General features: G+C 42.4%; 1 protein-coding gene across 1 annotated transcript in view; it reads left to right on the top strand.

The window, feature by feature from the left end:
• Nucleotides 1-467: 467 nt before the first annotated feature.
• Nucleotides 468-16,959, top strand: part of aldh8a1 (aldehyde dehydrogenase 8 family, member A1) — a 35,841-nt gene continuing 19,349 nt past the window's right edge. The window contains exons 1-2 of the mRNA XM_052024264.1: nucleotides 468-669; nucleotides 16,327-16,474. Coding sequence (XP_051880224.1) covers nucleotides 523-669; nucleotides 16,327-16,474 — 295 coding nt within the window. The 5' untranslated portion in view covers nucleotides 468-522. The remainder of the gene's footprint in view (nucleotides 670-16,326; nucleotides 16,475-16,959) is intronic.

Genomic DNA, 16,959 nt, shown 5'->3' with positions numbered 1-16,959 from the left:
ACTGTCTGTATGGAATTTACATGTTTTTCCTGTGACTGCCTGGGTTTCCTTGGGGTGCCCCAATTTCCTCCCTCATCTCAAAAATGTGTGAGTTTGTAGTTTCATTGGCTACTATAAATTTCCCCTAGTGTGCAGGGGAGTGGTGGAATCTAGGGAGAGTTGCTGGTAATATGGGGGGAATAAAATGGATTCGGGTAGGATTTGTGTAAAAATGAGTGCTTGACGGTTGGTGCTGTCTTGGTGGGCCGAAGGACCTGCTTCTGCGCTGCATCCCTCCACGACTCTCCGACGTGCCTCACTGAGCTCATGAATGGGCGGCTCCCTCGGCTGCCTATTGGAAGAGGGCGTCGCTGATTGACGTCCGTGGTTGATGTCTGGGCGCTGGTGACTGGCTGCCGCAGACGTCATTCAACAGCTTTGCGTGACTAATGCGGAGGCGAGCAGTTCAAAGGGGGCGGTCGCTGGACCTGTCAATGTTGGGTCGAATTGTGTCGCTGAGCTGGTGGGAAATAGGAAGAAATCATGCCCAAAATGGCTCACCAGAGAACACACTTAGTGCTGGAGAATTACATTGGAGGGAAATTTGTACCATGCTCCAGACACATTGATTCCTATGACCCTTCGTCCGGAGATGTCTATTGCAGAGTACCAGACAGTGGGAAGGAAGAGGTGAGACCATAACAGGGTAGACCGTACAATATGTCTGTCAGCTATTCGAAAATTATTTAATTATGAAGATTATATCGGGATTAAAATAACCTGCTGGAGTTGGTGACAAAATTATTGCATATGATCGTAGGAAGGATAAAGATTTAGCCGATTATTGATTTTTATTTTGCTATTCTAATTGCTGTATTTTCAGTCTATTCTAATGTCATGTATTTACTGTCGTTACACATTGAATACAAACTTAACCATAGTGCTTCAGTTAGTATTCAGTTTGTGGCCTAAACATGGATTACGCAGCTTTCTTTTAAACATTAACTCGTTTTTCATTAATGGTGCATCCAAGTGAAATATGTGAAAACAATGACTCGTGAACAGTCGGGCTGAACGTAAAGTTTGTAGAGCTTCTAAAGCTGTCACAATTTAGGGAGGATAATTTACCAAAATAATTGCAAATTTACCCTTTTTTTTGTGCTGAGGGTAAGATGAGGTCTGAAATTTTGTTCCGGAGCTGCTGTCATTTTACTGGAGGCTTGTCAACTTCAGAGAGGGGGAAAGAAAACTGTAAATCAGAGGAGGTGCTTCCTCTAACATTTACACCTGCTTTCTGGGCTGTTGTCAAGGAACACCACTGAAGATATTTGGCCCACTGTCTAGCAGCTGCCCTGAGACCAGGGATGATGCAGATGGAGACCATTGACTGAATGCCTAATACAGAGTCTCAGCTTTGGGCATGCCTACTTTCCTCGATTAGACTGCTGGTTGTGGTGTGAAGTGACAGGGGGAAAGCCTCTTGCACCCAAGCTTAAGGGAAAAACCCAAGCAGCATTGACATTACTGATGGGGAAAAGAGTGACAGATTGCCTTGGTCAAGAGAAAGCAGTGGTGATGTTATAACAGAAAGTATAATTTCCTGCAATTTAAGAAACAATCCAAACAGTTTAAAGCAGAAATTTTCACCAATGGGGATATTCAAACATTGGGGACAATTTGAAATCTGCTGAATCTTCTGGGGCTAGGAAACACTCCAACATTTACCACTTTGAACGAAATCTTTCCATTTACAAAGGAATATCATTTTTGTTTGTTTTTTTCATTTGTTTTGGGGGATCTGGGCCTTACTGGCAAGGACAGAATTTATTGCCCTTCTCTAATCACTGTTCAGAAGGTTGTGGCGAGCCACCTTCTTTCCTCACTGCAGTCCTGATTGTGAAGGTACTCATATAGTGCTGTTGGGTAGTGAGTTCCAAGATTTGGACCCAAGAGCAATGAAAGAACAATGATATGTTTCCAAGTCAGGATGGCGTGCAACTTGCAAGGGAAAATGTAGCTGATAGTGTTCCCATGGACTGGAAGTCCTTGTCCTTCTTGGTGATGTAGGTTGTGGCTTTGAGAGATGCTGACAGAATAGCCTGAGTGAGTAACTTAAGTACATTTTGTAGATGCTATTAGCCATCACCTGTGTACCAGTGGAAGGGGGACTGAATGCTTAGGGTGGTAGATAGGGTACCAATTATGCAGACTGCTTTGTCTTAGACAGATGTTGATCTTCTTGAGTGTTCTCAGAACTGCACTCATCCAGGAAAGGATCCACCACACTTCTGTATTGTGCCTTGTAGATAGAGGAAAGGGGATCTGGGCCTTAAGGGCAAGGCCAGAATTTATTGCCCTTCTGTTGTCACTGTTCAGGAGGTTGTGGTGAGCTACCTTCTTAGACCGCTGCAGTCCTCCTTGTGAAGGTTCTCATACAGTGCTGCTGGGCAGTGATTTACAAGACTTGGACTCAATTGTGATGAAAGAACAATGATATATTTCCAAGTCAGGATGGTGTGCAACTTGAAAGGGAAACTGCTGGGGTGTCAGGAGGTAAGTCTCTCAGCATAGGATTCCCATTCTCTCAGCTGCTCTTGTAGTCATGGTATTGATGTGGCTGGTCCAGATGAGTTTCTGGTCAATGATGACTCATTGAAGGTTGATGATGGGGTCTCAGTGATGGTAATGTCATTGAATGCTGTGGTTAGACTCTCTTGATGATGGTCATTGCCTGGCATTTTTGTGAGTCGAATGTTGCTTGCTGGTACTTTCCTATGCCTGAATGTTGTGCAGGTCTTGCTGCATGCAAGCACCCTCACTTCTGTCCTTATGATGAAAGGAAAGTCACTGATGAAATAGCCAAGCTTAGGACACTGCCCTAAAGAATTCCTGCAGTGATGTCCTAGTGCTAGTATGATTGACCTCCAACAACCACAACAATCTGCGCAAGCCATAACTCTAACCATCTGAGTGCTTTCCCCTTGATGTCCACTGATTCTGCTTGTACCAAGGCTCCTTGATGCCACACTCACTCAAATCCTGCCTTGCTGCCAGTCTTACCTCACCTCGCCTCTGGAATTCAGCTCTTTACTCCATGTCTATGATGAGGTCTGAAGCAGAGTGGTCTTGTCAAAACCAAAACTGGGCATCAGTGAGCAGATTACTGCTGAGTAAATACCCCTTGGTAATACTGTTGACCACACTTTTTGTCATTTTGCTGATGATTGGGAATTGGCTCATTGGCAGTAATTAGCCAGATTCGATTTTTTTCTGCTTTTTCCTGAACAAAATAAAACTGAGCAATTTTCCACATTGGCGGTTAGATGCCAGTGATGTAACTGTGCTGGAACAGCCTGATTATATGTGCAGCTGGTTCTGGAGTGCAGGCCTTCAATACTACAGTTGGAAAGTTGCTCTCAGACTTTCCTTGATTTCACATGGATTGAATTAAATTGACTGGCTTCTATTTTGTGCTGGGCCATGATTTCAAAGGATCATAGTCATAGAGAGATATAACTTTGACAAATAATTCATCTTTGAAATGGTGATAATTGAAACCATATTTTGCATTGTTAAGTACATAACAGCAGGAAATGCATGATAAAAGTTTACAGAAACTCACCGAAGTGCCATGCATTACCTTCATCCGCCAAATGGAACCTGTGTAGAGCTTGAGAGAAGAAAGATCCATGGCCACAAGAAGAAAAGGTGGACATTCAGATTGGTTAAAGCTGAATTAGGTTATTGTACTCCAATCACTGAAGACAAACATGCAGGTGAAGCAAGGAGTTATGGCAGCAGATGGTTGGTCTTCATTGCAAGGGGTTTTGAGTACGGTACTACAGTTATACAATGCCTTGGTGAGACAACACCTGGAGCATTGTGTGCAGTTGTGGTCTCCTTACCTAAACAAGGATATACTTGCCATTAGAGGGAGCACATCCAGGGTTCACTAGACTGATTCTGGGATGGTAGGATGTCTTGTGAGGAGAGATTGGGTTGATTAGGACTGTATTCACTATAGTTCAGTATGAAAGGAAATCTTACTGTAACACACAAAATTCTGATAGGGGTTAACAGGTTGGGTGCAGGGAGAAGGTTTCCCCTGGCTGGGGGCGTGAGGGAAAGTGATGATATTGTCACAATTTCAGGATACAGGGTACACACTTAGTACTGAAATACAGAGAAATTTTTTCACTTAGAAGGTGATGAACCTGTGGAATTCTCTACTACAAAAAAGCTTGGGAGGCCAAGGTGCAGAAGATATGCGAAAGGAGATAGGAAGATTTCTAGACATAGGGCATCAAGGTGTATGGAGAGGGTGGGAATGTGGTATTGAAATAGAGGATCAGCCATGATTGTATTGAATGGTGATACAGACTCAAAGGGCCAAATGGCCTAATCTTGTTCCTATATTTCTATGTTTCTACGACTACATTCAGCCAAGGCCATAGTTATTGTGTGTCTATGAATACATATTGACATTCTGAGTTATCCCATGAGAAGACTTAAAAACATTATAGAAAATTCAAGATATTAGTCAATGATGATTTTCTACATCTGCTAACAGAACAATCTGTTACTTAAATTAAAGCTCTTTAATCTAATGACTGAGGTGACTATTACATTATTGTAGCTAAGTACAGACTGATTTACGTGCTCAATTGTAAACTTTATGCAGCTTTGTTGATTTGTTGTCAGATTTCTTTTCTCTTAAAACCAAAGGAGAATTTGCCAGGAACTTTCCTGCTGGACTCTTGGAGGATGGCCTCATGGCTGGCCAGAGCTTGCAAGTCCTGACTCTATTCACCTTGCAATCTTCACAAGTTTAAAGCAGTAAGAGATGGTAGTTTAGTGGCAGATCAGGAATGAGCTGAGGAAGTCTACCAGGAGAGAGTAGATTTTAATTGCTTAAGCTCTGTGCAAGATGCACAACAGCAATTAAAGCACACAATGATCCAGGAATCCACTAATCCATATTTGATTTTTAAAGTCATTGATGACTGTTTCATCACTGACTGGAAAGTTAATAGCCAGTTAAAGGTAATGTACACAGCTTTGTACATGTGCAGAGTCTTCCTACTATTGACAGTAAAGTGGGATGAGTTAACAATTTGATGCCAATGCCCCTTGAATATAGAACCTGAATGTAAATTCTTTATAGTTTACAACAACAGATTATGTTTTATGGTACCTTTGGCTTAGAAAAATATTTAAGACATTTTTACATATAAGCATACAGGCAAACGTGGATAATGAGGCAAAGAGGAAATATTTGGAATGAACAAAAAATTTGGTCAGTGTTGACCTTTAAGGAGACTCCTACAGAAGGATCTGGAAGCCCACACTACTGTCAGATTGGCAGTTGACAATGGGCAGAGAGAGTGACAGGAAAGAGGGAGTTTCAACTGCACTGGATTCTGCATAACAGCAGTTGATGACAACAAACTTTAAAACTGTAGCATAACATGATCCTGGAGTCCACCAATCCAAATTTATATTTGAGTTTGTTATTGCAACAAAGTATGGTTCCTGGGCTGAGTGGAAGATTTAGGATGCACAATAGATGAGAGATGGAAGGAGAGGGTGTGCAAAGAATTGTGGAGGTGGGGTCTTGTAAAGCAGGAAGGGATAGCAGTGAGTGAAAGGGTATCAACACCAGATGTGCATTTAAAATTGGAGATGCTTGGCTTGGAGTAAGGCAAGCTAGAAAGGGTAAGAATTTTGGAAGAGATTAGGAGTTGCTGTGGATTAAGATATGGGCAGCAGAAAGTCGGATTGGTTGAAGTTTAAAGAAGGTGCATGAGTCATGAGGGGGTGGGAGATCATACCCCACAAAGTCTAACTCTACCCCTAATGTCAACAAACTAGCCAACAGCAACTCGTTTTTCTTTTAATTGTATAGCCGATGGTCTGGCACTCTGTCTTGATTTTATCTGCAGTGTATGTGGGTGTTGGGTGATGGTTCATAGAATTTACAAAAGGAAGTTCGGGAACTAAAGTAACGCTTGTTTACTGGCTGCAGCACTGAAGTTGGGGCAGCACAATGGCACAGCTAGTAGATCCATTACTTCACAGTGCCTGAGATCCAGGTTCAATCCTGATATCAGGTGCCGTCTGTGTGGAGTTTTCCCATCCTCCCTGTGATCGTGTGGGTTTCCTCTGGGTGCTCGGGTTTCCCCCCACATCCGACAGGGTGAGATATCTGACCGCAGGTACTAATACATGGGAACAGACACCTGTACGTGCACTTTAGTGCCTTTCCTGTGCAATTGGAAGGGCACATTCCTTTCATCTTGTCTCTTACTGAGCATGCATTGGCCAGCTGAAGCAGGAATCCAGAGCTGAACACATGCATTAAAGTGATCAGTTGAAACAGGAAGCCCACCTGTATACTTAGTGGAGTGGAGCAGGAACTGCTAGCCAAATGGATCCAAGTTCATGAAGGAATGGGGAATAAAGCTGATCCATAGTGACTGTGTTAGTGAGACAGCACCAAAACTGGCATGAATTCAATTGCAGTGTTATGTTTAATCATCGGCTGCCACTGGGAATCAAGCAACACCTCTCTGGAATTATTGAGCGTGAGCAGGACGACAAGCAGATGGAGTTTCATGTTCACTTGGGTGAGGCAGAAATGGACGCAGATATGATAATAGATGTGGAAATAAGTGGACCTAATGATTGAGTCATTATGGCATTGGAAGCTTAGTTTGGGATAGATTCAATCCTAAAGTTACTAACTACTTCTGAATCTGGAACAATGGCTGCAGAAGAGGACAGAATGGATAGGTCTGATGTGGTGTATGTTGTGGTGGCTGATGTTAGTGGCTGTGTTCTTCTCAATGCTAATTGAGGAAATTTGTGGCTTGTCTAGAGAATGTTACGAGGCTGGGGCTTGGATGGCAGGGGTCGAGGTATTTGTTAGAGAGAGAAGGGAGTCAACTGCATATTTGTGGAAGTAAACTGTTTCATTTAATTCCATTGGAAAGGTGGAAATCTGCTTGGAGAGACATCACCACAGAAGTATGGGAAAGTGGGCTGAAATTTGGAGGCAATAGCAGTGGGATATTCAGTGGCAGTTTGCAAGGACGCAGAGCTGAGGTTGCGTTGTTTGAGCGGGAACTGGTGATGATGGTTTTGAACTAGAGGAGGTGATGTCTAAGGAGAGGCAACAATTTGCAATGACAGTTGGTGTGCGACCCATGAAGAACAATTAGGTGCTTGGTGGTTTAGTGGGTTAAAGGAAGCAGGGGATATCTCATGGAGAGAATGAGATCAGAGAGGGTCTCCTTTCTAGTGATAAAATCCTTTGGTGTTTTTTATAATCCTACAGGGAATGTTGATGTGGCTGGCAAGACCACCATTTTTGCTCATCCTTAATTGACCTTGAGAAGATGGTGGTGACCCACCTTGCAATTCACAGTTCTTTCAGCAAGGGATTTCCAGGATTTTGTGGAAACATTTCTACAATCCTTGTAGAGCTGGGTCTCTGGTGTGGAGTCTGGCTCTGTGGCTCAGAAGGAAAGGTGGGGGGGGGGAAGAGAGTGCAATAGTGATGGGGTATAGGGGGACAGACAGGAGATTCTGTGGACAAGAATGAGACTCCCAGATGGTATGTTGACTCCCAGGTGCCAGGGTCTGGGATGTCTCAGATCAAGTGCATAGTATTTTTAAGGGGGAGGGTGAGGAGCCAGAAGTCATGGTGCACATTGGCACCAATGACATAGGTAAGATAAGGGAGGAGGTCCTGAAGTGCGAGTATTGGGAATTGGGAAGGAAGCTAAAAAGCAGGACCTCAAGGGTAGTAATCTCTGGACTGCTGCCTGTGACATGCACTAGGGAGGGAAAGAATAGGAAGATACAGCAGACTATTAAGTGGCTGAAGAGTTGGTGCAGTGGGCAGGGGTTCAGATTTGAGGATCATTGTGATCACTACTGGGGTATGTATGACCTGTACAAAAGGGACGGGTTACACCTGAACTGGAGAGGGACCAATGTCTTTGCGGGCAGGTTTGCTAGAGCTGTTGGGAAAGGTTTAAACTGGCTTGGAAGGGAGATGTGAACCGGAGTATCTGATTAGAGGATGGATCAGTTGGTGTAAAAGTAGATGCGATGTGTACAGAGAAGGTGAGGAAGGATAGGCAGGGGACGGGACATAAATGCAAACAGTTAGATGGTTTGAATGTGTTTACCTTAATGCGAGAAATGTTAAGAATAAGGGTGATGAACTTAGAGCATGGATCAGTACATGAAATTACGATGTTGTGGCCATTACAGAGTCTTGGCTGTCGCAAGGGCAGGAGTGGCTGCTTGAGGTTCTGGGGTTTAGATGTTTCAAAAGGGATAGGGAAGAGGGTAGAAGGGGTGTGGGGGTGGCATTGCTAATCAGAGATAATATCACACAAGTAGGAAGGGAGGACATCATAGAAGGATCATCTATTGAGTCAGTGTGGGTGGAAGTCAGAAACAGGAAAGGAGCGATCACTCTATTGGGAGTATTCTGTATGTCCCCGAATGGCCATTGGGACACTGAGGAGCAGATAGGTAGGCAGATGTTGGAAAGGTACAAAAACAAAAGGGTTATTGTCATGGGTGACTTCAACTTCCCTGATATTAATTGGCACCTCCTTAGTGCAAAAGGTTTAGCTGGGGCAGAATATGTTAGGTGTGTACAGGAAGGATTCCTGACAGTATGTAGACAGGCCGACTAGAGGAGAGGCCATGCTGGATCTGGTATTAGGCAATGAACCTGGTCAGGTGAAAGACCTCTCGGTGGGCAAGCATTTTGGGGATAGTGACCACAAATCCCTGACCTTTAGCATAGCCATTGACAAAGATAGGAGCAGACATTATGGGAAAGTATTTAATTGGGGGAGGGCAAATTACGATGGGGTTAGGCAAGAACTTGGGAGCATAAACTGGGAACAGATGTTCTCTGGTAAATGCACTGCAGAAATGTGCAGGTTGTTTAGGGACTACTTGCATGGGGTTCTAGATAGGTTTGTCCCGCTGAGAGAAAGAAAGGATGGTAGGATGAAGGAACTATGGTTAACAAGAGATGTGGAAGGTTTCCTCAAGAGGTAGAAGGAAGCCTATTTAAGGTTTTGGAAGCAAAACTCAGATGGGGCTCTAGAGAGTTATATGGTAGCCAGGAAGGAAGGGACCAAGGAGAGCTAGAAAGGGGCATGAGAAAGCCTTGGCAAGTAGGGTTAAGGAAAACCCTAAGGCGTTCTACACATATGTGAGGAAAAAGAGGATGATTAGGGTGAGGGTAGGACTGCTCAGGGATAAGGTGGGATAAATGTGTTTGGAGGTGAAGGAGGTAGGGGAGGTCCTAAATGAATATTTTGTTTCACTGTTCACCAGTGAGAGAGACTTAGACGAATGTGAGGTTAGCGTAGAACAGGCAAATGTGTTGGAGCATGTCGAGGTTAAGAAAGAAGCAGTGTTGGAGCTACTAAAAAGCATTAGGATAGGTAAGTCCTCAGGGCAGGACAGGATATACCCCAGGTTACTATTGGGAAGCAAGGGAAGAGATTGCTGAAGCATTAACAATGATCTTTGAGTCCTCCCTGGCCATAGGAGTGGTACTGGAGGATTGGAGGATGACAGACATTGTTCCGTTGGTCAAGAAAGGTAAAACGAATAATCCCGGGAATTATAGATCAGTGAGTCTTACGTCAGTGGTGGGCAAACTATTAGAGAGGATTCTTAAGGACAGGATTTATGAGCATTTCTAGAAGCATAGTCTTATTGGAGACAGTCAACATGGCTTTGTGAAAGGCAGATCGTGCCTCATGAGCTTAATACAGTTTTTTGAGGAAGTGACAAGACAAATTGATGAAGGTAGTGTGGTGGATGTGGTATATATGGATTTTAGCAAGGCATTTGACAAGGTTCCCCATGGTAGGCTCATTCAGAAAATCATGAGGAATGGGATCCATGGAAAATTAGCTGTGTGGATTCGGAATTGGCTTGCCCACAGAAGGCAGATGGTGGTTGTAGAAGGGGAGTATTCGACCTGGAGGTCGGTGACTAGTGGTGTTCCACAAGGATCTGTTCTGGGACCCCTGCTCTTTGTGATTTTTATAAAAGATTTGGATAAGGAAGTGGAAGGATGGGTTGGTAAGTTTGCAGATGACACAAAGGTTGGTGGTGTAGTAGATCGTGAAGAAGGTTGTCGTAGGTTGCAATGGGATTTAGACAGGATGCAGAGCTGGGCAGAGAAGTGGCAGATGGAATTCAATCCGGAGAAGTGTGAAGTGATACACTTTGGAAGAATGAACTTGAAGGCAGAGTACATGGTTGATGGCAGGATTCTTAGAAGTGTGGAGGAACAGAGAGATCTTGGGGTCCAAGTTCATAGATCCCTCAAAGTTGCCTCACAAGTGGATAGGGCAGTTAAGAAGGTGTATGGTGTGCTGGCTGGGGGATTGAGTTCAAGAGCCGAGAGGTAATGCTGCAGCTCTATAAGACTCTGGTTAGACCACACTTGGAGTATTGTGTTCAGTTCTGGTCATCCCATTATAGGAAGGAGGTGGAAGCTTTGGAGAGGGTGCAGAGGAGATTTACAAGGATGCTACCTGGGTTGGAGAGCATGTCTTATGAGGAGAGGCTGAGCAAGTTAGGGCTGTTCACTTTGGTGCGATGGAGGATGAAAGGAGACTTGATAGATGTATAAGATTATAAGGTGTATAAGATAAGGTGTATAAGATTATGAGAGGCGTAGACAGAGTGGGCAGCTAGCATCTTTTCCCCAAGGTGGCAATGGCCAATACTAGAGGTCACCCATTTAAGGTGCATGGAGGAAAGTTCAGGTAAGATGTCAGAGGTAGGTTTTTTACACAGAGAGTGGTGAGTGCCTGGAATACACTGTCGGGGGTGGCGGTAGGGGCCGATACAATAGGGTCATTTAAGCGACTATTAGGCACATGGACAAAAGACGAATAGAGGGTTATGGGAGGTGAAGTAGAGAGGGGGATAGATTGAATGTGGATAAGGTTTATATAGGTTAGCACAACATCGTGGGCTGAAGGGCCTGTACTGTTCTATGTTCAAAGTTCTAAGTTTTATGTTCTAATGTCTGAAGCAAAAAGTGAAAGTGCTTGACTTTAAAGTTTAGGTCAGTGATAGCTTCAAATACGCATTTTAACCTTGCTATAGTGTTCAATAAATTATAGAGAAAAGTAAAGTAAAAGGGTTTCATTATTTGCTCTAGTTATCTGAAATTGTTGTGTAATTAATCAATATCAATCACCCAAACAGTAGGAAGCTTAAATGCAAGTAATCTCAAGGCCTTGTTGTTTCTTTATCAAATAGCATTTGAACTCCAAACTGACCATGGATACTGAACCCCGAGGTAATGATTAATTACAAAGTATTGACAAGGTACAAAGGCCCTCTCTTTTGTTTATTTCACTAACATGGATTTATTTGTTTTTAATCAGTTGTGATCTTTTGAAGTAAAAATTGTCAAAGTAATAAACTAGTAAAACTAGTAAAATAAAAGCTTCTGCCTCAGAATTGTGGGTTTCATTCAGTATTGTTTTAGTTTGGCATTTGGGGAAATAATTAAAAATTAAAGGACATTGTGATGTGAATCTTATTTCAAAGTAATTGATGTATTTCATTTTAGAAAGCTTTTTACTTTTACCAGCTTGCCTAAAATTCTAGACAATTGGTAAATAATTGTAATGTGCATGCCTTTACTGTTATGTGAAAATATCATCAGCTCTTCCAATGCAGGATAGCTTTTCTCAAAACATAGAACATAGAGCATTACAGCACAGTACAGGCCCTTCGGCCTATGATGTTGTGCCGACATTTTATCCTGCTCTAGTATCTATCTAACCCTTCCCTCCCACATAGCTCCCCATTTCTCTGTCATTCATGTGTCTATCTAAGAGTCTCTTAAATGTCCCTAATGTATCCGCCCCCACAACCTCTGCTGGCAGTGCATTCCACGCACTCACCACTCTCTGTGTAAAGAACTTACCCCTAACATCCCCCTTATATCTTCCTCCAATCACCTTAAAATTATGTCCCCTCGTGTCAGCCATTGTCGCACTGGGATGCTCAGAATTGCCCACGTGCTAAATCTGTGCAACTGAGTAGTTCTTGATGTGACAAATATAAGAACTTTTTATTCATACCATTGATCTTGCTCATAATGTTTGATCCTATTGCAAGTGATGGCTGGAAGTGATAGTGCATTTGCCTCTGTGGAAAATTTGACAAATCACTTTAGAAGAGATGATGCAGCATACAGGAGGTGACTTCTGATCAGTGGCAAGCACCATACACTGGAGCATTGACACTTAAGCCCTGATCTTACTTGGGACATAAGTTAATGTACTGTACCTGAAGTGAGCAATTCATGATCGTGTTGGCTTGATGCCTCAGCCATTTTAATTTCAGAACCTCGTCTGAATTATGAAATGCTAACTCCTACTTGCTCTATTAAATGCAGGCTTTCATTGTCTAAATTAGTTTAAAGCTTTGCTCCCAAATTTCCTTCCTTCTTTACTTTTATCTTTTCTTCATTGTCACTAATTTTCCTCCTTCTCTTCATTTCTCCATTTTCTACTTTACCTCACATTCTCCCACTTTCATAGGCATATATTCTCCCTTCCTTCTCCTTAGGATCTGCTCCCTTCCCTCTCCCCTTCTTTGTCCTTTATTCTTCATTTATCTTCTCAGCTTATTATTATTATTGTTTTATTATTGTCACATGTACCGAGATACAATGAAGTGCTTTGTCTTTGCAAGCGTTCCAGACAGATCATGCTATATGTAATTACATCGAGGTAGTAAAAAGAAAACTGAATACAGAATGTTATGTTGCAGTTCAGGTCGACAAATAAAGTGCAAGGGCCACAACGAGGAAGATTGGGAGATCAATAGTTCTAGAGCTCATCTTTTAGCACATGACAGATCCATTCAAGAGTCTGGTAACAGTGGGATAGAAGCTGTCCTTCAGTCTGGTGGTATCTGCTCTCAGGCTTTTGTATCTTCTGCCTAACGGGAGGGGGGAGAAGAGAGAACGAGCGGAGTGGAAGTGGGAGTGGTCCTTGATTATGTTAGCTGCTTTCCCGAGGCAGTGGGAAGTATAAACAGCCTCCTTGTGTCTTTCACCCATTGCTTTAAATCTGTGTTCCCTGGTCGTTGAAGCAACCACCAATGGGAACAGCTCCCTTTTGTTTACCATATATAAACCTATCATGACCTTGTACACCTTCATCAAATCCCCTTGCCTCAAGAACAACCCCAGTCTAACCTTGTGGCTAAAATCCCTCATCCTGGAACCATTTCTAGTGAATCCTTTCTACAACTGCCAGATTTTCACATCCTTCCTAAGATGTGGTGAACAGATTTAGATGCACTTGTGGCCTACAGGTTCAACATAACCCTCCTATTTATGAAGCTGTTCCTCGATCACAAATGATGACCACTGGGCTTTCTGGCAATAATGGCTGAGCACAGGAGCAGTCCTGAAAAAAGAGGGATGCAACTTGTCCACATTTGTTCGGAAAGTGCAATCAATCCCAAACTACTGCTAGCAGAGTGAAAGGCTTTTGATTGTTAAACATGCGAATATATTGCAACTGAAACTTCGGGAAGTGTCAGTCTTGAAAGGGAGGGGAACAGTGTCTGAAGAGTGCATGTGATTAATTTAGGTGCCCAGTTCCCTATGTTGTTGGTAACTTGACATCTGTGGCTTTGTGTTGGCCCCGAGGTGACCCAGGAATTACCTTAAGCACATCTATTTCTATAACAGCTGTTGCTTTGGTTTTATATCACATTGGCAGTTAGAGGTCTGGTAAGACAGAAGTCTCATGCTCACTTCTTCTAGCCAAGTATGGGTATTCTTTTAGCATGTCGAATGATCACAGAAATGGAAAAAAGTCATTCAGTGCCTTGTGTCTGTGCAATTAGGCTGTGCAGCAGAGCTCTAAGCAACAATGGGCCAGGTGTGTATTGGTTTACACCTCCTTGAAAAAAAAGACACGAGGTTTTCAGATGTTCTACTGAAATTAAAAATGGGACATCTTTTAAATATCTTTTGGAGATCACTGCCTGATGGCCAGTCTCATTGATAGGCTGCTTGCTGACAAACAAGAAAGCAGCCAGGAATGGATGCCAGTATGAGATTGTATGTGTGCTGGAGTGGAGGTGGGGCAGGTGTGGCTCTTGTGCAGAGGAACGTTGGGGAGATGGAGTTTGTGTGGAAGGTGACTGGAGCAGGAGAGTGGAGATGGTGGCAGGAGTAGGTGAACACAAGGAGGGATCATTAGGAAAGTTTGGAGAGATGGAGAGCATGAGGAGAGGAGGGGCCAAAGATCAGGGGTTGAGTGGCCACCTTTCTTTCACACTGGGCATACTTTTTGTCCAGCATTATTAACCGTGTACATTGATTAGTTTTTGCACAGACATTCCTTTCACTTATACAGATATTAAGATATGTTCTTACTGACGGAATGGGAAACATACAGTGTACTGTTGTGCAATTCCTTAGTTCCAGGAGGTGGCAGTATGGCACCACAAGTAGATTATAGCATGGGTTTAAACCAACATACAGATGATAAAACTGTAAAGAATAAGTGAACAAAGCATTGTTTTTAATTACAGGTAATAAACAAAGGCATCTCATCAATAAGCATAATCTAACATTACCTTAATCATTGTGGGCAATAATATATTCTCACAAAGCTCTTTGTTCCTCACTATCCATGGGAAACAATTAGCTTATCAAAGTTTGAACCAACCAGAAAATAAATCGAATGAAACAAGTTTAAATAACATGAGACCAAAGTACTTCTGGAAATCCAAAACACAGTCAGGAAACACTAGATACATATAACAAATCAGATGGAATCTACTCAGAAAGGAGAGGTTTACATTTCAAGTGTAATGTCTTCCTTGAACACTTAATTAAATGAGAACTTATCAAATTCAGAAAGAGTTGTCAATCAATGATATTTTAGAACTAATCCCTGCAGATACCATGGCCCCTTATACACAAACATGCGAATAGGCAATCAATCCATTGACATATGAACTAACATAAACAAGAGCCTGGTTTATTCTGTGGGAGAGGATGATTTTTAAATCTCTTATGTACTGATTGAAATAAAGAAGAAAATATCGTGTCAACTGGAGGTACCTAGGAAAGTCAACCCACTGTAAATTGCACAGTATTCCTGTGCTACTTCTGACTTGTTCATCAGGAGGGGGAGGTGAACAAGGTAATTCAAAGAAACAAAGATCCCTATATCTGTACTTGTACTTGTCTTGTATCTGCAGTGGTGTGTGACAGTTTGAATTGGTTTTGATGCATTAAAGCAAATGCAATTGTGACTTCTCCAATCACTGGCAGTCTTTTGCCTGTGCATGAAGCTCAGCTGTAAGTCTCATTTCGTCAGTGTTTCCAGACCCTACTAGCACCTGTGGAGTTAGGTGTAGAGTGCTTGAGATACAGCAGTTACCTGCTGACCACATCCTCTTTTCCAGGAAAAGGATAAAGAAGATCCTCAGTGGAAAACTTGTTGTGTGCCTAAGGAATAGAATATGGCAGAACCATAGTAGAAAAACAGCAACATAGAAAAATATAGCAACATAGCAATGTTGAACAGGGTTCCAGGCCAACAGGAAATTCTATATATTTTCTAAATTGAGATTTTTTTTCTTAATTTTAGCAGTGGTCTACAATGTCGCAAACTTGTTATTGCTGTCTGAATTGATTTTTCCTATGGTCAAAGCCCCTTATTTTAGATTTACAGCATCTGCAGTTATTGATTTCCATATCTCCTGATTCCCTCTGGTTCTAAGTATCAAGAAGATATGCATGTATTGATGAAGTAATGTTAACCTATTAGAAGTAATGCAAGATCATGCAGCTGCCAGTTTGATGGCATTAAATTATACACATCCATCCGTAGTCTAGGAGATGCTTCCCGGAGTTAGTGGAATCTTAACCAGGGAATCATAGGGAACAGGACAGAGAACTTGAGTCTAATTTCTAGTCAGGGTTGCCTGATCCACAAGGAATATACTGTATGAACACTAAAATTATCAGGTTAAGATGCAGAGATTTAAGAAATCCATACACTTAATGTGAAATGGGAATAGTTATAGTGACTGAATACTGCCAAGAGTGTAGTTCTTGATATTTCAGTCAACCATATACAAACCTCTCTTTAGAACCTTGGTGTCTCACTAATCCAAGTCAAGTAAATTAAATCAGCTGGCTAGTTGAAGTCTGATAAGATAGAAAATGCACACTGAAGAAGTGGAGTGTTTTTGATTTCTCGTGACTTGGTTTGTTGCTTTAAACTTTCGTTAAAGGTGGATGCGGCAGTAAGTGCTGCCAAAGCTGCTTTCCCTGGGTGGTCGGCAAGGAGCCCTTTGCAGCGTTCCCAAATACTTCATAAACTGGCAGATCTGATAGAGGCTCACCTGGAGGAGTTTGCTCAAGCGGAATCAAAGGATCAAGGTAATTCGATCACTTCCGTCAACACAAGAGTGGGAATTCTGGGCTATAATGCTGTCTGGTAGCATCTGTAAGTGTATGAACAGAATAAGAAGGAGGAATGAGCCGTGCCTACCTTTGACCTGCTTCATCATTTAGTAGGTTCATGGCTGCTCTTGTATCTCATCCACTTTCCCAGCCAATTCCCAAATTCCCTGAAATAAAAACAAAATGTTGAAAACACTCAGCAGGTCAGGCAGCTTCTGTAGAAAAAAGAAACAGCTTCTGCTTCAGCTTAGAGACTGTTATTTCAGATTTTCAACTTCTGCATTTTTGGATTGTGATATCGCCAGCTTTCCTGAATGGCCAGGAAGCATTCATTCTTATTCTTGAATATGCTTAATAACTACATATCCTCAGCCACTAGCTTAGAGAATTCCAAAGAATTGCAGTCCTCAGTATAAAAGAGATTTCTCCTCACTTCAGTCCTGAATGTCCACCACTTACCC

This window comes from Pristis pectinata, chromosome 10 (genome assembly GCF_009764475.1).
Source record: "Pristis pectinata isolate sPriPec2 chromosome 10, sPriPec2.1.pri, whole genome shotgun sequence".
NCBI classification, from domain to species: domain Eukaryota; kingdom Metazoa; phylum Chordata; class Chondrichthyes; order Rhinopristiformes; family Pristidae; genus Pristis; species Pristis pectinata.
This window is presented reverse-complemented; position numbering and strand designations above follow the sequence as displayed.